The 16,461-nt window shown below is 36.8% G+C and overlaps 1 protein-coding gene across 1 annotated transcript in view; it reads left to right on the top strand.

Moving 5' to 3' along the window:
- Nucleotides 1-16,461, top strand: part of Rab27b (RAB27B, member RAS oncogene family) — a 52,850-nt gene that overhangs the window by 25,500 nt on the left and 10,889 nt on the right. The window contains exon 2 of the mRNA XM_027949082.2: nucleotides 15,844-16,015. Within this exon, the coding sequence (XP_027804883.1) occupies nucleotides 15,863-16,015 (153 nt within the window). The 5' untranslated portion in view covers nucleotides 15,844-15,862. The remainder of the gene's footprint in view (nucleotides 1-15,843; nucleotides 16,016-16,461) is intronic.

Below are 16,461 nucleotides of genomic sequence, written 5' to 3'. Positions count from 1 at the left end.
CACTGTCTTATAACAAATTTATTTTTATAAGAACTTCAATTTTGGGATTTTTTTTTCTTCCAATTTTGTAATTTTGTTCAGCAAGAACAGTCACTCTGGAGAAGCACAATTAAGAGAGAGTGTGTTTCCACTCAGAGATTCCTTTCTTAGCTTCAGGAAAAGTTGAGCAAAGTGTAATTCAAAATTCTAAGTGGAAAGCTTTTGATAAGTGTAATTTCAGCTCACAACTGTTGCTGGACCCAAGTTGCCCACTCAGCACTTGAAGCCGCCACTTGCAGAGGAGAGTGGGTGGGAAGGAAATCAGTTTTATTCAAGGGTTGGCATGCTGAAGGGGTGGGGAGGGGGGGCTATCACCCCCCAAACAAAGACTATCTTAGAGAACTCAAGTTCACAGCTTGTATTTGCCTCCTAGGCCAGCCCCCCTAGAATTCTTTAGACAAAGACTATTTCTCTACAGGTGAAACATTCCACTTTAAAATATATATATATTTAATGTGGTGCTGAGGATCGAACCCAGTGCCTCACACGTGCGAAGCAAGCACTGTACACGCTGAGCTATAACCGCAGCCCCATATTCTACTTTTTAATTAAAGAAAAAGTTTAGCAAGACCTCAGTCCACACTTTGATGGTATCTGAAGACCTTCAGATATTCTGAAAAACAAAGAAATGATTACCAGTTACGGGATCTTGGGATCAGGGTTTATGTAATTCCTTTTCCTGCAATAATTGACTCTGGCAGGTAGCATCTGAGTCATTTAAATGTGGTTTTCTTTAGAATTTACAATGCCTCCTTAAGAAGACAGAGAATAACTTAATGAGGGAAAATTTCCAAAGTAGAACTAATCTAAAAGAAGGTGGCATAAGAACAGTGGTACTGCCATTATGGCTGTTAAACTCCTCAAATTTATGAGTATTTCATAATTTCTGTCAACCCAAAGTTGTCATTAACTTCCTCAAAAATGTGCACCACCTCTAAGTTGTAAGCATATGAGGACTGCACTGCTTTTTGCTAGAACTCTCCATGGTCAGAACTGGAGTAGATCCTGAGCAGGACCCCAGGAAGCTGCCTTCTGCCCTGCTCTGATTAAACTTTAAAATGCACCAAACAGCGGGAAAGTTGGTCAGAGCTGTTAATGTCTTGATGCTTAAGCTGTAAATGTCTTGGTGCTAATGACGGCTTTTCTCACCGGGAACAGCTGGGGGTGAGAGTTGACAGAGACCGTATTATGAATGTTTTATACTGGAAAATGTTAGGTGAGTTTAAGACATGGTCCATAGATGAGGTTACTGCCAAGAAGGAAACAATAGTCTCATTAATGCTGTAATTAGTCATTGTTCACTATTGTTTTTTTAATCAGATCTCCAGCAGAGCCTTAAATGGCAGAAATAATCTACTACTTTGTTAAGTAGCAGTAAAACCAGCTTTTTAAACTTTCGCCAAGGGTTTTTTTGGGGGGAGAGGTGAGGGTGCTTTCTATACTACCTTTGTTCTGAGGAATTCAGTGACTTCATTTTAGGCCTTGTTGATTGTTGATTGATTAATGATTTTGTGGTTTTGTTATGTTAGGGCCCAGGTCATTTTTTTTTTTTTTTTTAACTCCATTTCTTGGCAAGTCAGGAATGGAGAGAAATTCATGGTACCTGAATGCATTGAGCTAGTGTTTTACACAAAAGTGCAGATTAAAAACCTAAGAATTCAGAGTTAGGTAAGTGCCCCTTGGTTGGAAATGGCTATAATTCTACTCTAAACTCAGGGATGTGGATTCTAATGCCTGCCCCTTACCATTACACCACAGTCAACCTTTAATCCTGGACACCAAAACTCATCAACCACAGCCACCAGGACAGTTCTGCTTCCATCTAAACTGAGTGACAAGGGTCCACATCCAGCCTTCGGGATCCCCTTTTCTGCCTTTTACGCATCAAGCTACAACTTTCCTGTCACCTCCTCTGTGCAGCCCTCTTGATTGTTTCTGTCCTTGCCTTCCCGCCATGCATGTGATATGAGTTTTTCTTTCTCTGAACTCCTGTCAGACTTACAGCCTAGATTTCCCCAGGTAGACTTCATTTCAAAAACACATCAGCTTTCTATCCAACCACATAAGACTGCATAAGAGATGTATGCAAAAGACTTCTTAGTTTCTATTCAGCCTTATATCACACACACACACACACACACACACACACACACACACACACACATACACATATGCATATATGTATGTCAGAAATAAAAATCAAATTCAGAAATTTCCATTAACATCAACATTTACTTAATGTAGAAGGAGCCCTTATCAGGCAAATAAGCATTTTCTTAGGACTGATCCCTTCTCTGTAGCTATAATCTTTGTTCCCCCCCCCCCAGCATTTATTTTTCATAATTATGTCTTATACAATGTTTGGAGGAAAAAAGTAAACATCTTCTTCATAAAGAAGTCTTAGAATTTTTACATTTCTTACTACTGGAGTTGCATGGTTGTATGAGTTATCTAGAATTATATTTAAATGGAAAAATTGTAATAATATGGAACTTGTTTTCATAGCTATCTGCCTGTGGATCCAGAGATGCTATCTAATTTGCTTCCTCACACCTCAGAGGCAGAATTTGTGGGCAGATATTTTGATTAGTATGCTTTTCCTCAGATAATGTAGCAAAACAGCAGAACTTTGGCATGACTTCCTGAAAGCATCAGCCAACAAGAAAATTAACCATTTTGCACAATTATCAGACAAATACCTGAAAATTTGGTAAAGTATCTTATTAAACAAGCATGTGCTGGGAGGGAGGAGGGGAGATGTGGGTCACAGAATATAAAAGTTCAGTAAGGAGGAATAAGTTTAAGAGAACCACAGGGCACCATGGCTGTGGCTAATAATAATTATATTCTTGACAATTGCTAAGAGAGTAGGTTTTAAGTATTCTCATTGTGAAAAAGATTTTGTGCAGTAATGCGTTTGTTAACTAGCCCAATTTGGTCATTTTGCAACATTTCAAAATGTGTTGCACACTATAAATATATATAATTTTTACTTGTTGATTTAAAAATAAATAAAATGTTTTTAAAACCACAAGTACACCTTTAATTTAAAACCACGTCTTTTTCTATAGGAAGACAATAAGAGTAGAAACTTCAATTTACAAATATAAATATAAAATCTTTTCCTATATCATATAACCCTAAGAAGAACAGAGATGGATTGACTCTTCAGAGAGTGGTGTTTTCTTATAGGTCAAGGAATTGTGCTATGATTGGCGCTGGTTAGTCTTGAAACAGGTGCCCATGGTAGGCAGGGAAGCTTCTTCCCACACAGGCACATATTAAGAAAAGACACATCTTTATGGGTGTAGTCCTCTTCTCTCCCAGTAGCCATAGATTGAAAATGAAAGTTGGAATAAGGGTTACTGATCTTGGTGAAATGGTTGGATCATATGGGGAGCATGAAAAGATGCAAATGGTTTTGTCTCACCATCAGGATTCAGATTTACTAGGTTTAGAGGTTGTGGCCAATGCATTGGGAGTTCTAAAAGCAGCCAAGCTTGAGAACTACCAAGTTCAGAAAACCAATTTTCTGCTCTTGGTGAATAATCTCGGAAAGGCATCGGCTTATGTGCATGTACTTCCTCATCTTTTCAACGGGGGTTATTTCTGCTTTATTGCATCACTAGGTTTTTCAGTCCTTGAAGAGATATACAGGGAAAAGATGCTTTCACTGAACAGCTTTGTAGAAATTTAAGGAATTTATTTACTTATTTTACATTTATTTTTCTTGGTCCCTAGTTGAAATCCTGGATAAAAGGATCTCAGAAAATAATTTTTAAAAACTGATTTCCAAAGAAAAAAATGAGCCATGTAATCCACTTGTGAAGAGTAGCAGAAGAGCTTTTCAGATTAAATATGAAGGCTTTGAGAAAATTCTTGAAGTTTGGTTTGCTAAATTCAAATATTTATGTAACATCTTCAGTGCATGTATGTTTTGTTTTGTTTTGTTTTTGTAGTGTTGGGGATTAACCCAGGGCCTTGTGCATGCCAGGCAAGCACTCTACCAACTGAGGTATATCCCCAGCCCCAGTGCATGTGTTTTGAATGAATAAAGTTATAAGATTTCAAGAACTACTCCTAGTTTTCAAGGAAACAAAACTGAATATGCAAGGAAACAAAATTACATGTAACTGGGCAACATGAAGGGAATTGTAATGGCTATTTAGCACAATCCATCAGTGCCAAGGTTTGCCGATCACAATCAGCTAGAGGAAATTGCTCTAAACTGTAACCAGATCAAATTAGATAAATTGTCTCCTTTCTTGACCAATGGGTTTTGCTACAAGGGGTTGCTGAAAGGAGTTACAGAGTCTCAACCTTCTGGAACAGGCTGTAGATGCAGGTCTAGATAAACAATAATGGAAAAAAAAATTCCATTTGGGCTGCTGTTCTCTCCTGCTTTAGGGAAATATCTAATCTCTAAATTCCAAGACCTTCTTTCAGAGATTTTGATTTGTCCCATCTGGAAAGGCCCTGGAGTTTTTATTTTTAAACCTCCCCAGGGTATATTGATGGCCACCTATTTTAGAGACCCACCGGATTAAGTATCTCTCAAGTTCCACTCCAGTGTTGAGTACCCAGGTAGTCAACCCATCCTGCTGTTTCTCAGTGATTTTCAACTAATCTCATTTGTGAGCACATTTATAAAGTAGATTGGTTATCAGAATCCTGTCAAATAATCACTATTTTAATTACAAAAGAAATAACTGTGCGATCATTAGCTTTATAGCATACATTCTACAAGCCATTTCCTTTAGGTTTCAAGCAAGTATCCAAGTTTGGATATACATAATTCTTACTAGTAAGTTACTGCATGATAAACAAGTATTAATGAATACCTAGTCAGTGGTGCTAGGTACTGATACTAGGTGCTAGGTCAAAAAGTTATTTGTAAAAGGAAATGTAGTATTCTTACCTTGTTGGGGTTTTAATAACAGCTTTATCAAGTTAAAATTCATATGTCATAAAATCTGTCCTTTTAACATTAAAATTTGGTGCTTTTAGTGTATTCACAAAGTTGTGCCAGAATCTAAATCTAAAACATTTTAATTAGTCTCCCTGCCACCCAAAGTCCCCATCCTTTAGCTGTCACTCACCTTTCCTCCTCTTGGCAGCTCCTGGTAAACACTAACTGACATTCTGTCTGTAGGGATTTGTCCATTCTGGACATTTCATATGAATGGAATCATTAAATATTCAGTCTTTTGCTTCTGGCCTTTTTTCCCTTAGCAATGTTTTCACGATTTTTCTGTGTTGTAGCATGTGTCAGTACTTCTGCCCTTTCTTTGGCTGAATGACTTCTATTTATGGTCACACCACATTTTGTTTCCACATTTAGTGGATGAGCTTTTCTTTTGCTTCCAATTCGGTGCTTGTATAAGTGATTCTGCAGTGAGCATTCATTCACATACAAGTTTGGGGGTGGACATATATTTTCATTTCTCAATTTCTTGTAGACCTAGGAGTGGAATTCCTAGGTCACATGTGAAGTTTGTGTTTAAGTTTTTGAGGAATGGCCAAACTCTTTTTCAGAGTAGATGAGCCCTTCATTCCTGCCAGCCACATAAAGGGTTCCATTTGCTGCAATCCCTCCTTCACTTCTTAGTATTGATGTCTGTGTTACAGGCGCCTGGTGGGTGTGAAGTAGTGTGTCACTGTGGGTTGGATTTCAGTACTTTTCTAACAACTGCTGCTCTTTTAGTATCAGTTTGTGGCCATTTGTATACAGTCTTTGGAGAAATACTTGTTCAAATCCTTAGCCCATTTAAAATTTTTTTAAAAATTTTATTATTATTATTATTTTTTAGTGTTGAGTTGTAGGAAATTTTTGTGTGGTTTGGATACAAGTCCTTCATCAGATATATGGTTTGAATTTTTTTTTTCACCTAGTCTGGTAGTTGTATTTTCACTTTTTATGGTGTCTTTTGGAGTGTACAAGTTTTTATCTTTTTTTTTTTTTTTTTTTAGGGTGGGGGGGTCACTTTTTCTTTTTTAACCTAAGAAACCATTGCCTAATTCAAAGTCATGAACATTTACTCTTATGTATTCTTCTAAGAATTTTAGAGCTTTAACTCTTACATTTAGGTCTGTGTTCCATTTTGAGCCCATTTTTTTTTTTTTTCTATCTGGTGCCACAGCACCTAGGTAAATAGACTTCTTTCCCTTTGCATTGTCTTAGAACCCTTGTCACAATTGACCATAAACATTAGAACCAAGAGTTTCAAAGTAAATTCTCTTCCAGTGACTTACATGTCTGTCTTTAGGCCTGTGCCATACTGTCTGGACTCTGTAACTTTGTGGTAAGTTTTGAAATTGGGAAATATGAACTCTCTAGCTTTGATGTTGTTTTTTAGTTAAGAATGTTTTGATTATTCCATTTTCCTTGAACTTGCACATGAATTTTAGGATCAACTTCTCATTTCTGGGGAAAAACAAAAAGAAAGAAAGGTAGGTTTTGATGGGGATTGAATTGACTGTGCTTCTGGGTTGCCTTAAGGTAGAACTTAGAGCTTAAAACAGAACCTAATGTATAAGAAGGCAGTGCCACTGTTAGATATCATTATTCTATTATTACGTGAGTTGTCTCAAATATCCCTTTCCTATTGATTGACAGTTTTTGCTGTTTTTCCTGCCATGGCGTGTGTGTGTGTGTGTGTGTGTGTGTGTGTGTGTGTGAGTGTGGCAGTTTTCATAGTCATGATTTACTTCCTTTGATTAAAAAAATTATTAATTTATGTGAAAATTATGTTACATGGTGCATCTTATAAGAATAGCCTAGTGATTGCCTGAATTGACTGTCTGAAGAAAAAAAAAACAACATAAAATCCTGCAGCATCATGTTTTAGAGAAGCATCTATAAAGCTTCTAACTACTATTTCTGGATTTCATGATATCTCTAACTGAAGAATAGCATTTGAAGATGCTGTTATTACAAACCATACAATAATTATTCTTCATTTGACTTAATATAGTGTAAGTTGAACAAGAATCATGTTCATGATTCTTGACAGGAGACATGTTAACATCCACAGGGCAACTTTTTGAGGATTTATTTATTTATTTATTTATTTTGGTATTGGTGTATTTTTTTAAAATTTTTAAATTCTGATTTGTTATATATGACAGCAGAATGCATTACAATTCACATTACACATATAGAACACAATTCATATCTCTGATTTTATACAAAGTATATTTGCACCACTCATGTCTTCATACATGTACTTTGGATAGTCATGTCCATCTCATTCCATGATCATTTCTAACCCTCTGCCCCCTTCCTTCCCCTCCCACCCCTCTTCCCTACCTAGAGTTTGCCTATTCCTTCCATGTTTCCCCTCCCTATCCCACTACAAGTCAGCATCCTTATAGCAGAGAAAACAGTCGGCATTTGGTTTTTTAGAACTGGCTAACTTCACTTAGCATTATCTTTTTTTGAGGATTTAGAGAAAATTGCAACATCTTAGAGTGAAGTTAATGTTAAATGTCCATAACTATTTAGCAGTAGAGAAATATATGTAGCCCATAATATTGTAACCATATGGCTATCTTTCAAGACTGCAATTTGTGAGTCTGATGTAAACGATGCAGGACATTCTATTTGAAATAGGTGCTCTTTCCATGGTGCTATCTTAGCTATAATTAAATCTACTGTCCAATTGTTTCACATTGGAAAATAGAGACACATATCTGAAGTTGGCATATCAACAGTCTGGAAAATTTATATCAGTGAAGATTTTATCCAAAAAAGTAAAAAAGGATCATTCTGAGTGATACAGAATCAGATGATTATTCATCAAATTAGACCATACAATTGGAGGAGCTGACCAGACTATCTGTGAAGCCTATAGATCTTAATCTTGTGTTATAGCTGAAATCAGCCAAGTCAGGGTCAAGAACAAAAAAATGGACATGAAACAGGGGAAGAAGAGCAAGGTCTTAACGGGAACCCGTGAGTACACCCTGGATCCAGGAGGACAAGTGGGGCTCTTCATCTCTCACCCCTGCAGTACTCAGCAGTGCAGATGCAGGTGATTTGCTAAATAAACCGTTGTTTCCTCCCATGTTACTGTGGGCACTGGGCCCACTTCATGACCCGGGGCATGCTGTGGGGTTGCACACATGCAGGTTCCCAGGAAGTCAGTGAAGTTCTCAGCAATCTTGCTGAATCAAGAGGTATTTTCAGGCTATCAGCATCTTATGATACCCCTCAACTACTTTTACCCTTAAACGCAGGCCTGCAGAGAGGTTTCTCTGAATCTGAAACAGAAAGTTTGTACAGTATGGTTTTTTTTTTTTTCCTCCTGACCATTTATTTGCTCATGGGAAGCCAAAAGCCTGAATCGATTTAACCCTGACATTTGGGTCTCACCAGCTCACCAGTGTGTTAAGCACACATCCCTAGAGGTTCGCTTTTTATCATGGGTGCACCTGAGCTGCAGGGTTCCTGTCAGGCCTTTGCTCTCACATCCTTCTCAGAAAGGTCCCACCCAGAACACGTGTCCAGATTATACTGCAGCTGGGGACAAAGCAGCCTTGTGCCTGACTCCTGCCAAGTTATAAAAATCCAGTAGGGAAATATATGAAAAGCATTGATCTGAATGGATTGATGTTAGTGAGCAGAGTGAATTTAGAAGGTACAGTATAGGACTGAAAGGACTTTCTATGGATAAAATGAATGATGGCAAGAAATAGAGGATTGACAGACTGGTTTATAGTATAGATTTTGAGGTCAAGATCTGTGTGTTTTCATTTGTTCCCTGAAGTCTTCCAGAAATGAGCACAGATATTCAGAATTAGATATACCATCTTGGATATCAAAATAGAGGATATTTTGAAATTCATATGAGAGTAATTTGTACGATCACATTAGAATTTCCAGATGAAGTGGTTGATATTATACCAAATCACAACTTTGCAAAATTAAATAAAAACAAGATTAAATGGATCAATTATTAAGGAAGAAATAGACATGGTGCCATTTTAGAAACACTTTCACAGAAAAATCACTAGGACTAGATGTTGCCACACAGAAATTCTTTCAAATCTTTAAAATATCAGATAATTTCAATATCGAAATATTCCAGAGCACCGAAAAAGGAGAAGTTTATATTTTATAAACTGAACACAATTCAAAGCTCAAAATCAAAGACTATTTTTCCCAAAAGCCCCATGGATTTTTCTAATGAATACTAATGAAATAACTAGAAAAAAATTTAAGAAACAGACCAAACAGTGTATTAAAAATTGAGGCATTGGGAACAAGTGAAATTTATGTCATAAGTGTAAAAATCGTTCTATAAATGCAATCTATTAAAAATTTATCAAAATTTAAAATAGTACTGTCAAAATATATCAAATGAAATAAGGAGAAAAATAAAGGGATCATCTCAATAGAAGAAAAAAGGGCAATTGAAAAATCCAATAATTGCTCATATTAATTCAGTCAGCTAAATGGAAAAATACTGCAGAATTTCCAGCTGGGAGCCACAATAATGAAGCGCACTGTGTCTGCTTCTCTTTAATTTTATAATAGAGTTACTAACCAGTGAAAGTAGAACTAGAGAAAAAAATGAAAGCATAAAAATTTGAAAGGAAAACTAAAACTCTATTAAGAAAGGGTGTGATTATACACTAGAAAGTTCAAAATAGTGAATTGAAAAATCATTATCATCAAAGAAAATTTAGCAGAGAATTGGGTAATAAAACCACTTCACAAAAGCTGATAATAAATAACAAACAAGATGATAAATCAAGCCCAAATTTAAGAAAACAAATAAAAGAAATGTTTAGGCATAAACAATAAAGATATCCAAAACCTGAAGGAAAAAAAACCATGAAGTAATTAAGGTCATAGTAGAATATTTGGCCACATGGATAAATATGTCATGTCTTGGGATGGGAAAATTCAAATCATAAAGATGTCAGGGAAAGGACAAGGAGGAGAGGATAACCCTCTCAGTAAAAAGTACTGCATGACAAGACAGTCAGGCTAGGAGTCAGAAGAGAAAAATCTAGAAACAGACACAATTATGCATCAAAGTTTACAGGACAGGGATGGAACCTCAAATCAATGATGAAGAATGGATTTTTAATAAGTCATATTGCAACAGCTAGAAGAGAAATTTGGGTCAATTCTTTATACTATCCATTATAATAAATTCTAGGTGAGGGAGAGATTTAATGTAAAATTGAAACTATGTAAGAACTGTAGGAACACCTATATCCTGAGCTTGGAAACCTTCCTAATTGACAGAATTTTATTCTGATCACCCAAAACAGTCTTAGCAACTATAACAGAAGTGCTTTGGGTGGCATAAACACCTCAATAAAGAGACAAATGGGGAAAAGTATTTGCATCTGAAATAATTAAGTTTTCATTTCCTAACATACAAACAATTTCTATGTATAGAAAAGATAAAATCATTTTTTTTAAAAAATAGGCAAGAGATATGAGGCCTTCATTCACAAAGATAAAAAAATAAAATAAAATAACCCTTTAACCTCTGAAAAAATGCTTGACCTTTATTGTTGTAGGTGAAATTACAAGTAAACTGTATTAATATATGATTTCTGACCTATCAAATTCTCAAAAAGCCAAATGTTTGATAGTTGTCTCTCATGATTTAGTCAATGCCAAGAGCATCAAAGTGGAGAGATCTCATTTTACAGTTTATATTGAATTATTCTAAAAAATGTTATGATGTCTGGTATTTTCTTTGGGAAAAAAAATAAAAGTCTGATGGTTTAAGGTAGAGGAAACAAGACTGACCGTGCATTGGTAACTTAGAAACTGGGTGGTGGTGGTGGGGTCTATTATGCTCTTATAATTCCTCAAATTTAGTGTGTGTTTGAAATTTTCCATAATAAAAAGTCAGGTAAATAAATGTGCATAATTTCAAAAGATACTGTCAAACTAACTCAGATGAAATTGTTACTTAGAGAAAAAATAATTTGGAGAAAAAAAATTACTCATTGACTTAGAAACAAATTTAATGGGTGGGAATCACGACAATATACTGCCTGTGCTGGAATTTCTACCCTTTATTTCTAGAACAAGTAAGCTGAACTTCAGAGTTCAATAAATTCTAGGTTAATCTCTATTTTATATTAAAGCTTTTGGTCACAGATGAAATAAAATAGATCATCTTATTTTTCAAAAAATTGATCTGATTGCTTCAGTGGACCACTGACCACTGACAGATTAAGTAAATGTTCAGGTAGGTTGACATTGATTTATATTTGCTATTTAGTCTGAACCTTCCTTATAAACTCTCATCTGTTAATAATTCTGAATGGCCTTTCAGAAGAATTGAAATAAAAATGAATGGTAATGGACCTTTCTAACAGAAAAAAAGGATGTTATAAAATATACTAGAGAATTAATTTGTAATTTAATTTTAATTGATTTACACCCCCCGCCCCAAGTAGCGTGCCTTCAGTTCCTTTGATGCATAGGTTACAAATCCAGAATAATTCAGCCATCTGTAATTTAGTTCTAAGCTTCTGGTATATTGTGGCAATGGGAAGATACAAGGTCAGTTAATGGGTCAGGCTGTCATTCAGTCAGTAGAGCCTTGCTTTGAGAGTCCCAGAAGACAAAATGCACCTACTGGAGCCCAATGCAGCCAATCAAATAAAAATTAATGAGGAAATAAAAACATCTTTCCATCTTATGCTCAATAGCTTTATTTTATTGACATGATCTACACGGAATGCACTAATACTTTATGAACCTACTATTTTAAGCTTTCCAAAGTGCCTTAAGAATATTGAGTTGGCTTCTATTAATTTAATAAGTTAAAGTCACATGGTCATAAGCTTGTCATGGCATTCTCGAGATTGTTTTTCCGTGTACTAGCAAAGAACACTGTTAATTCCATCATCCGTAGTCATTGGTATATCAAGGTGGCATTTGTTAAGCTCCCTTGTAGAGAATAAGGAATGTACCTTGAGATCCAGGGAAATAAGAGGGTGTGTGTTAGATGGACAAATGGATGGATCCCTGTTCTCTGAGCCCTGTCCTCTTCAGCTGACGATTTTACATTTTCTCAGTCAGCACACTCTCATCTTCAAAGACTATAGTACCTCTGTGCTTTATCTTTTTCTAGGGTTATTTGAAACTATTCCTGTGAAGACATAAATATTCTATTTTGAGAAGATTTTCATACTCTTGCACTACTTAAAAAGGAAAAGGCATCTCAGGAAGTCAGATCTGGGAAGTGCCATAGTGATCATTTAACCCAAACACTCACACATAAACAGGAATTCAAATCCTGAATTTGGATGGACACCATTTGCACCAACTTACTCATGAGACTCATGTCATTAATCACAACATTGGTCTGGCTTGGAAGAGTTTAAATGTATTTTTATACTCAACAAATATGTGTTGAGCTCCCACATGCCAGTTACTATGCTGGGCTCTGTGAATCTAGCAATGGACAGAGGAGATTAAGTCCCTCCACTAATAGAACTTATGGTGAACAAGAATAACGGGGGATTGGGGGTGGGGTGCAAACACAGAGAACCCACGGGCAGCCTCATTTGAGATATTCTGGCTGTGAAAATTATGTTCCTGGCCATACAAGAAAATTCCCTTCTCCCATAGAATGAAAATATTTCTATCTGTATCTATCAAACACATTTTTTGTTATTTCAAATTAAAATAAACAAGAATCATGGATTTTCCTCAGAAATTTGTAGTCGCTCCCACAAGCCATGTATCACCTCAGCAGGTGGCTTCTCATCTAAAAACTGAGGGGCTCGACCAGGTGATTGCTTGGGCTTTTTTATGCTTTTTAGACTCCATTCAGCAGAGCCTCATGGGGACATCTATTTCAATTCTTTTCCTTGCTTCTCCAACCCCTCACCTGTCCTCTGTGGGGGTGGCACTTTAGTTTCTGTATCTCCTGGCTCTTCAGACTCTGTGATATGGCTGTGACACTGTGATAGGGGCCAAGAGCCATACCAATCCCCAGAACACTGCAATCTTCTAGCTTTTTCTTCCCTTTTAGATCCAGAGAACCGAGAACTACAAGACCATCCATCATTGTGCCAGAATATACAAGAATGTTAAAGGTGTCCACTTCCTGCCCTTTGAGGATCATTTCTTAGCCTGGTTGTCAGAAAAAGAAACCTTGCCAAGACTTTTATTTTTCTTTCTGGTGCTATATTTGCTGTGCCAAGGATAAAATATCAAGGTCATAAGATACTAGGACTCAGAAAATCACATAGTAATAAAAAGAGAGGCTGAACCAAGTAAAAGAAAATATGGGAAAGAAAGAGGGAGAGAAAAGAGGGTAGTTAAAAGTTGTTCAAAAAAAAACACACACCTTAAAGATAAACTGTCTTATACTTTAGCTCAACTTGTCAAATAGGGTATTGGAAATACTAAATAAAGGGTTTCAACAGGGCCAAGCTTTGCTTAATTTGGGGTGGTATTTATGTTAAATGCCACAAAGTGTCGGCCACTCTTTATATATACAAAAGGGACAGTGTGGGCCACAGTGAAAATGACCTGTGTTGGCTTGCATCACTCGCTCTGGATTAGAATTTGACTGGGCTGCAGCCCCAGTATTGTCCCAGGCAGGTTTACATATAAATAACAGAGGATGTACTAGCTGCCAATTAGGAGTACATGGTAGATCATGCAGCTGATAAGTGGTTAATAGTCTCATTCTACAAGGGGGAAGCAATCTCCCATGCAATGGCCCTGGGTCTCTCTCCTCCTCCTACCTTAACCCCTCCCTGTGCTGGAAGGGTCAATGCAAGTTTGCCTTCCTGTTAAGTCTTGTCCGGGAAACTGCAGTTCACAAGGGCCACTGCTGTGTTTGAATGGACTCATTTATCAATCATGTTCCATCTTGAAAGCTTATGTTGTTACTTGCAGCCTTAGAGTGTATTCATATCTTGTCTGAAGCCACTTCAGACATTACATTTTTTTTTGTTTGTTTTTTAGTTTTTAATCTTTGGGTGTAACTCTATGTATTGAAGGTGTTTCACTAGATTTGTTCAAGATTTAGTTTTTCTTGAGACTGTCTCATACACACACACACACACACACACAAAGCATAATTAACTTGAAGAAAAATTTAAAGGATGCTGAAGTACCCTTTGACTCTGTTCTCTTCGTTCCTCCTGGAACCACAGTGTTCTGTTCTCCAGCCTTATCTTCCATTGAGGCAGCCAGAAAATAGAAATCTTAAATAGTCATTTGCCATGGTCCGGCTGGGCTGCCTAAGTCCCGGCTGGGCAAAATAACTGAGAGGTGACAAGCAACTTGAAGGTTGAAACAGGAACTACTTTATTGCGAATGAACTCAGCAGGAACTGAGAACTCAAAGTAGCAGGCACCCAAGGTAGCAGGAGCCGCTTCTCTGCGGGACAGCAGAGGTACACAGACCCAACTAATTACACACAGCTTAACTTAATTGACATCATCTAGACACAGCAGTCAGTCGTCAAGGAATCCTCATCATCTTAATGGCTCGCTGGCATTACTTCACAAACCACTCCTAGCATACTGCCAGGCGCCATCTTAACTTGGTTGTGGCCCTCATCAGTCATTGACTGCTAACTTACATGACAGAGTAAACGCATGGACATCACGGACCTCATTTTCTTATATGTAGAAAAGTATTACAATGATCTAGTTTTTTAGACATGTCCATGTGACAGATTGTTATTTAAATTCAGTTTCAATCTCTTCAGAACTTTGGAAGAATGAAATCTTTTCCAGATCTTCACAGGTAGGTCAATAGTTTTCTTTTTCACATGATAATGAGAGCAACTTTTTCCATTCTAGAAAAATCTTTGTAGGCCTTCCTCTACATAGGATATGACACACTGGGTTCTGGAACCCATCAATCAGAAAGTTGTACTAAATAGCAAATCATTCTTCTAAACTCAAAGTGGAAACTTCACCAAGTATCCAGTACTCTATGCTGTCCTTCTAGCGTGTTCTGGTATTCTCCATGTACCCAAGGCAGGGGCATCTGGCATTAGTTTGTGGCTCATCCTTCCTCATAATCAGGAGAGATTAGAGCCCTGGAAAAAAATGGCAAGTAACGTCGTTCCTTCAGACAGCAGAAGTATTAGCAGAACTACCATTTCTATAATTTCAGACAGCCCTTCCTCTTTCTCAAGGTCTGGAAAATATATATAAAAGTATGTAGCCAAACACAGCAGAAGTTGGAAAGGAGAAGCTTTGGTGTTTCAAAAAAGAAGATTTCTCACCCCTGCTTTTAAAATGATTTCAAATTGATGTTTTAAAGGTTATTATACCAGTTGTTAAATTTTTAGAATTAAAAAGGAATATTTTGTATGCACATAATAGCGAACTCCTCCTGCATGATTAGATGCAAAATATACCCCTAGGCTGTTCTCTTCCATTATCTGCAAGTAATTGTCTCTCTCTCTCTCGAATCTCTATGTCATCTTGCACTGCCATTTCTGTTCCTGAGACTCTCTTTTCTTCCTAGCACCATCTTCCAACTGCCAAAGGGCACTGATTTTGAAACAAATGTTTTTAGCTTTCTAACTTAATTTCTGCCATTGCTGTGGCCATGACTATTTCACATTTTTTTTTAAATTATGTGACACGATGTAAAAAGGTTTATACTGAGTGAAATGACAGATATGCCCTCACCTTTGAAGCTGCTTTGATCAAGTTAGTTCTGAATTGAGCAGAACAGAGGCATTTGATTTTTTTTAACCTTGGAAATTACATTTATGTTGTATTTAGGAGGCAAAGGAAAATCAACTTTAATCATAAAATGCTTGTTTTTCCTCTCTTACTCAGGCCTACCAACGCCATCACTATGACCGATGGGGACTATGACTATCTGATTAAACTCCTGGCCCTTGGAGATTCAGGGGTTGGGAAGACGACATTTCTTTATAGATACACAGATAATAAATTCAACCCTAAATTCATCACTACAGTGGGAATAGATTTCCGGGAAAAACGTGTGGTAAGTTTTTAATCTTACTGTTCACCTTGTTGCTTCTCATCCTGTATAAAGTAAGAATGAAGAAACTACGTATGTGGCACTGAGAAGTGTCTTTTATCACATGGAACTCATATCCTGACTCTAGAGTATTATTTACTTCTTTCTTTTTTTTTGGCTATAAATAACATTTTGCTAGAAAAATATTGAATGGCATAATCTCTTGTCTCCAAAGGTATACAAGGCAAATAAATAACTTTTGGATTTGTGTAGTGTGTTTCCTATGAATTCTTTTTTAAAAAATATTTTTTATTTTTTAGTTGTAGTTGGACACAATATCTTTAATTAATTCGTTTCTTTTGATGTGGTGTTGAGGATTGAATCCAGGGCCTCACCCGTGCTAGGCAAGCGCTCTACCGCTGAGCCACAACCCCAGCCCTCCTATGAATTTTTAAGAAATTTTTCCAAAT

This window comes from Marmota flaviventris, chromosome 16, assembly GCF_047511675.1.
Source record: "Marmota flaviventris isolate mMarFla1 chromosome 16, mMarFla1.hap1, whole genome shotgun sequence".
In the NCBI taxonomy this organism is placed as follows: domain Eukaryota; kingdom Metazoa; phylum Chordata; class Mammalia; order Rodentia; family Sciuridae; genus Marmota; species Marmota flaviventris.
Note: the sequence above shows the minus strand (reverse complement) of the source record. Positions and strands in the feature narration are given on the sequence as shown.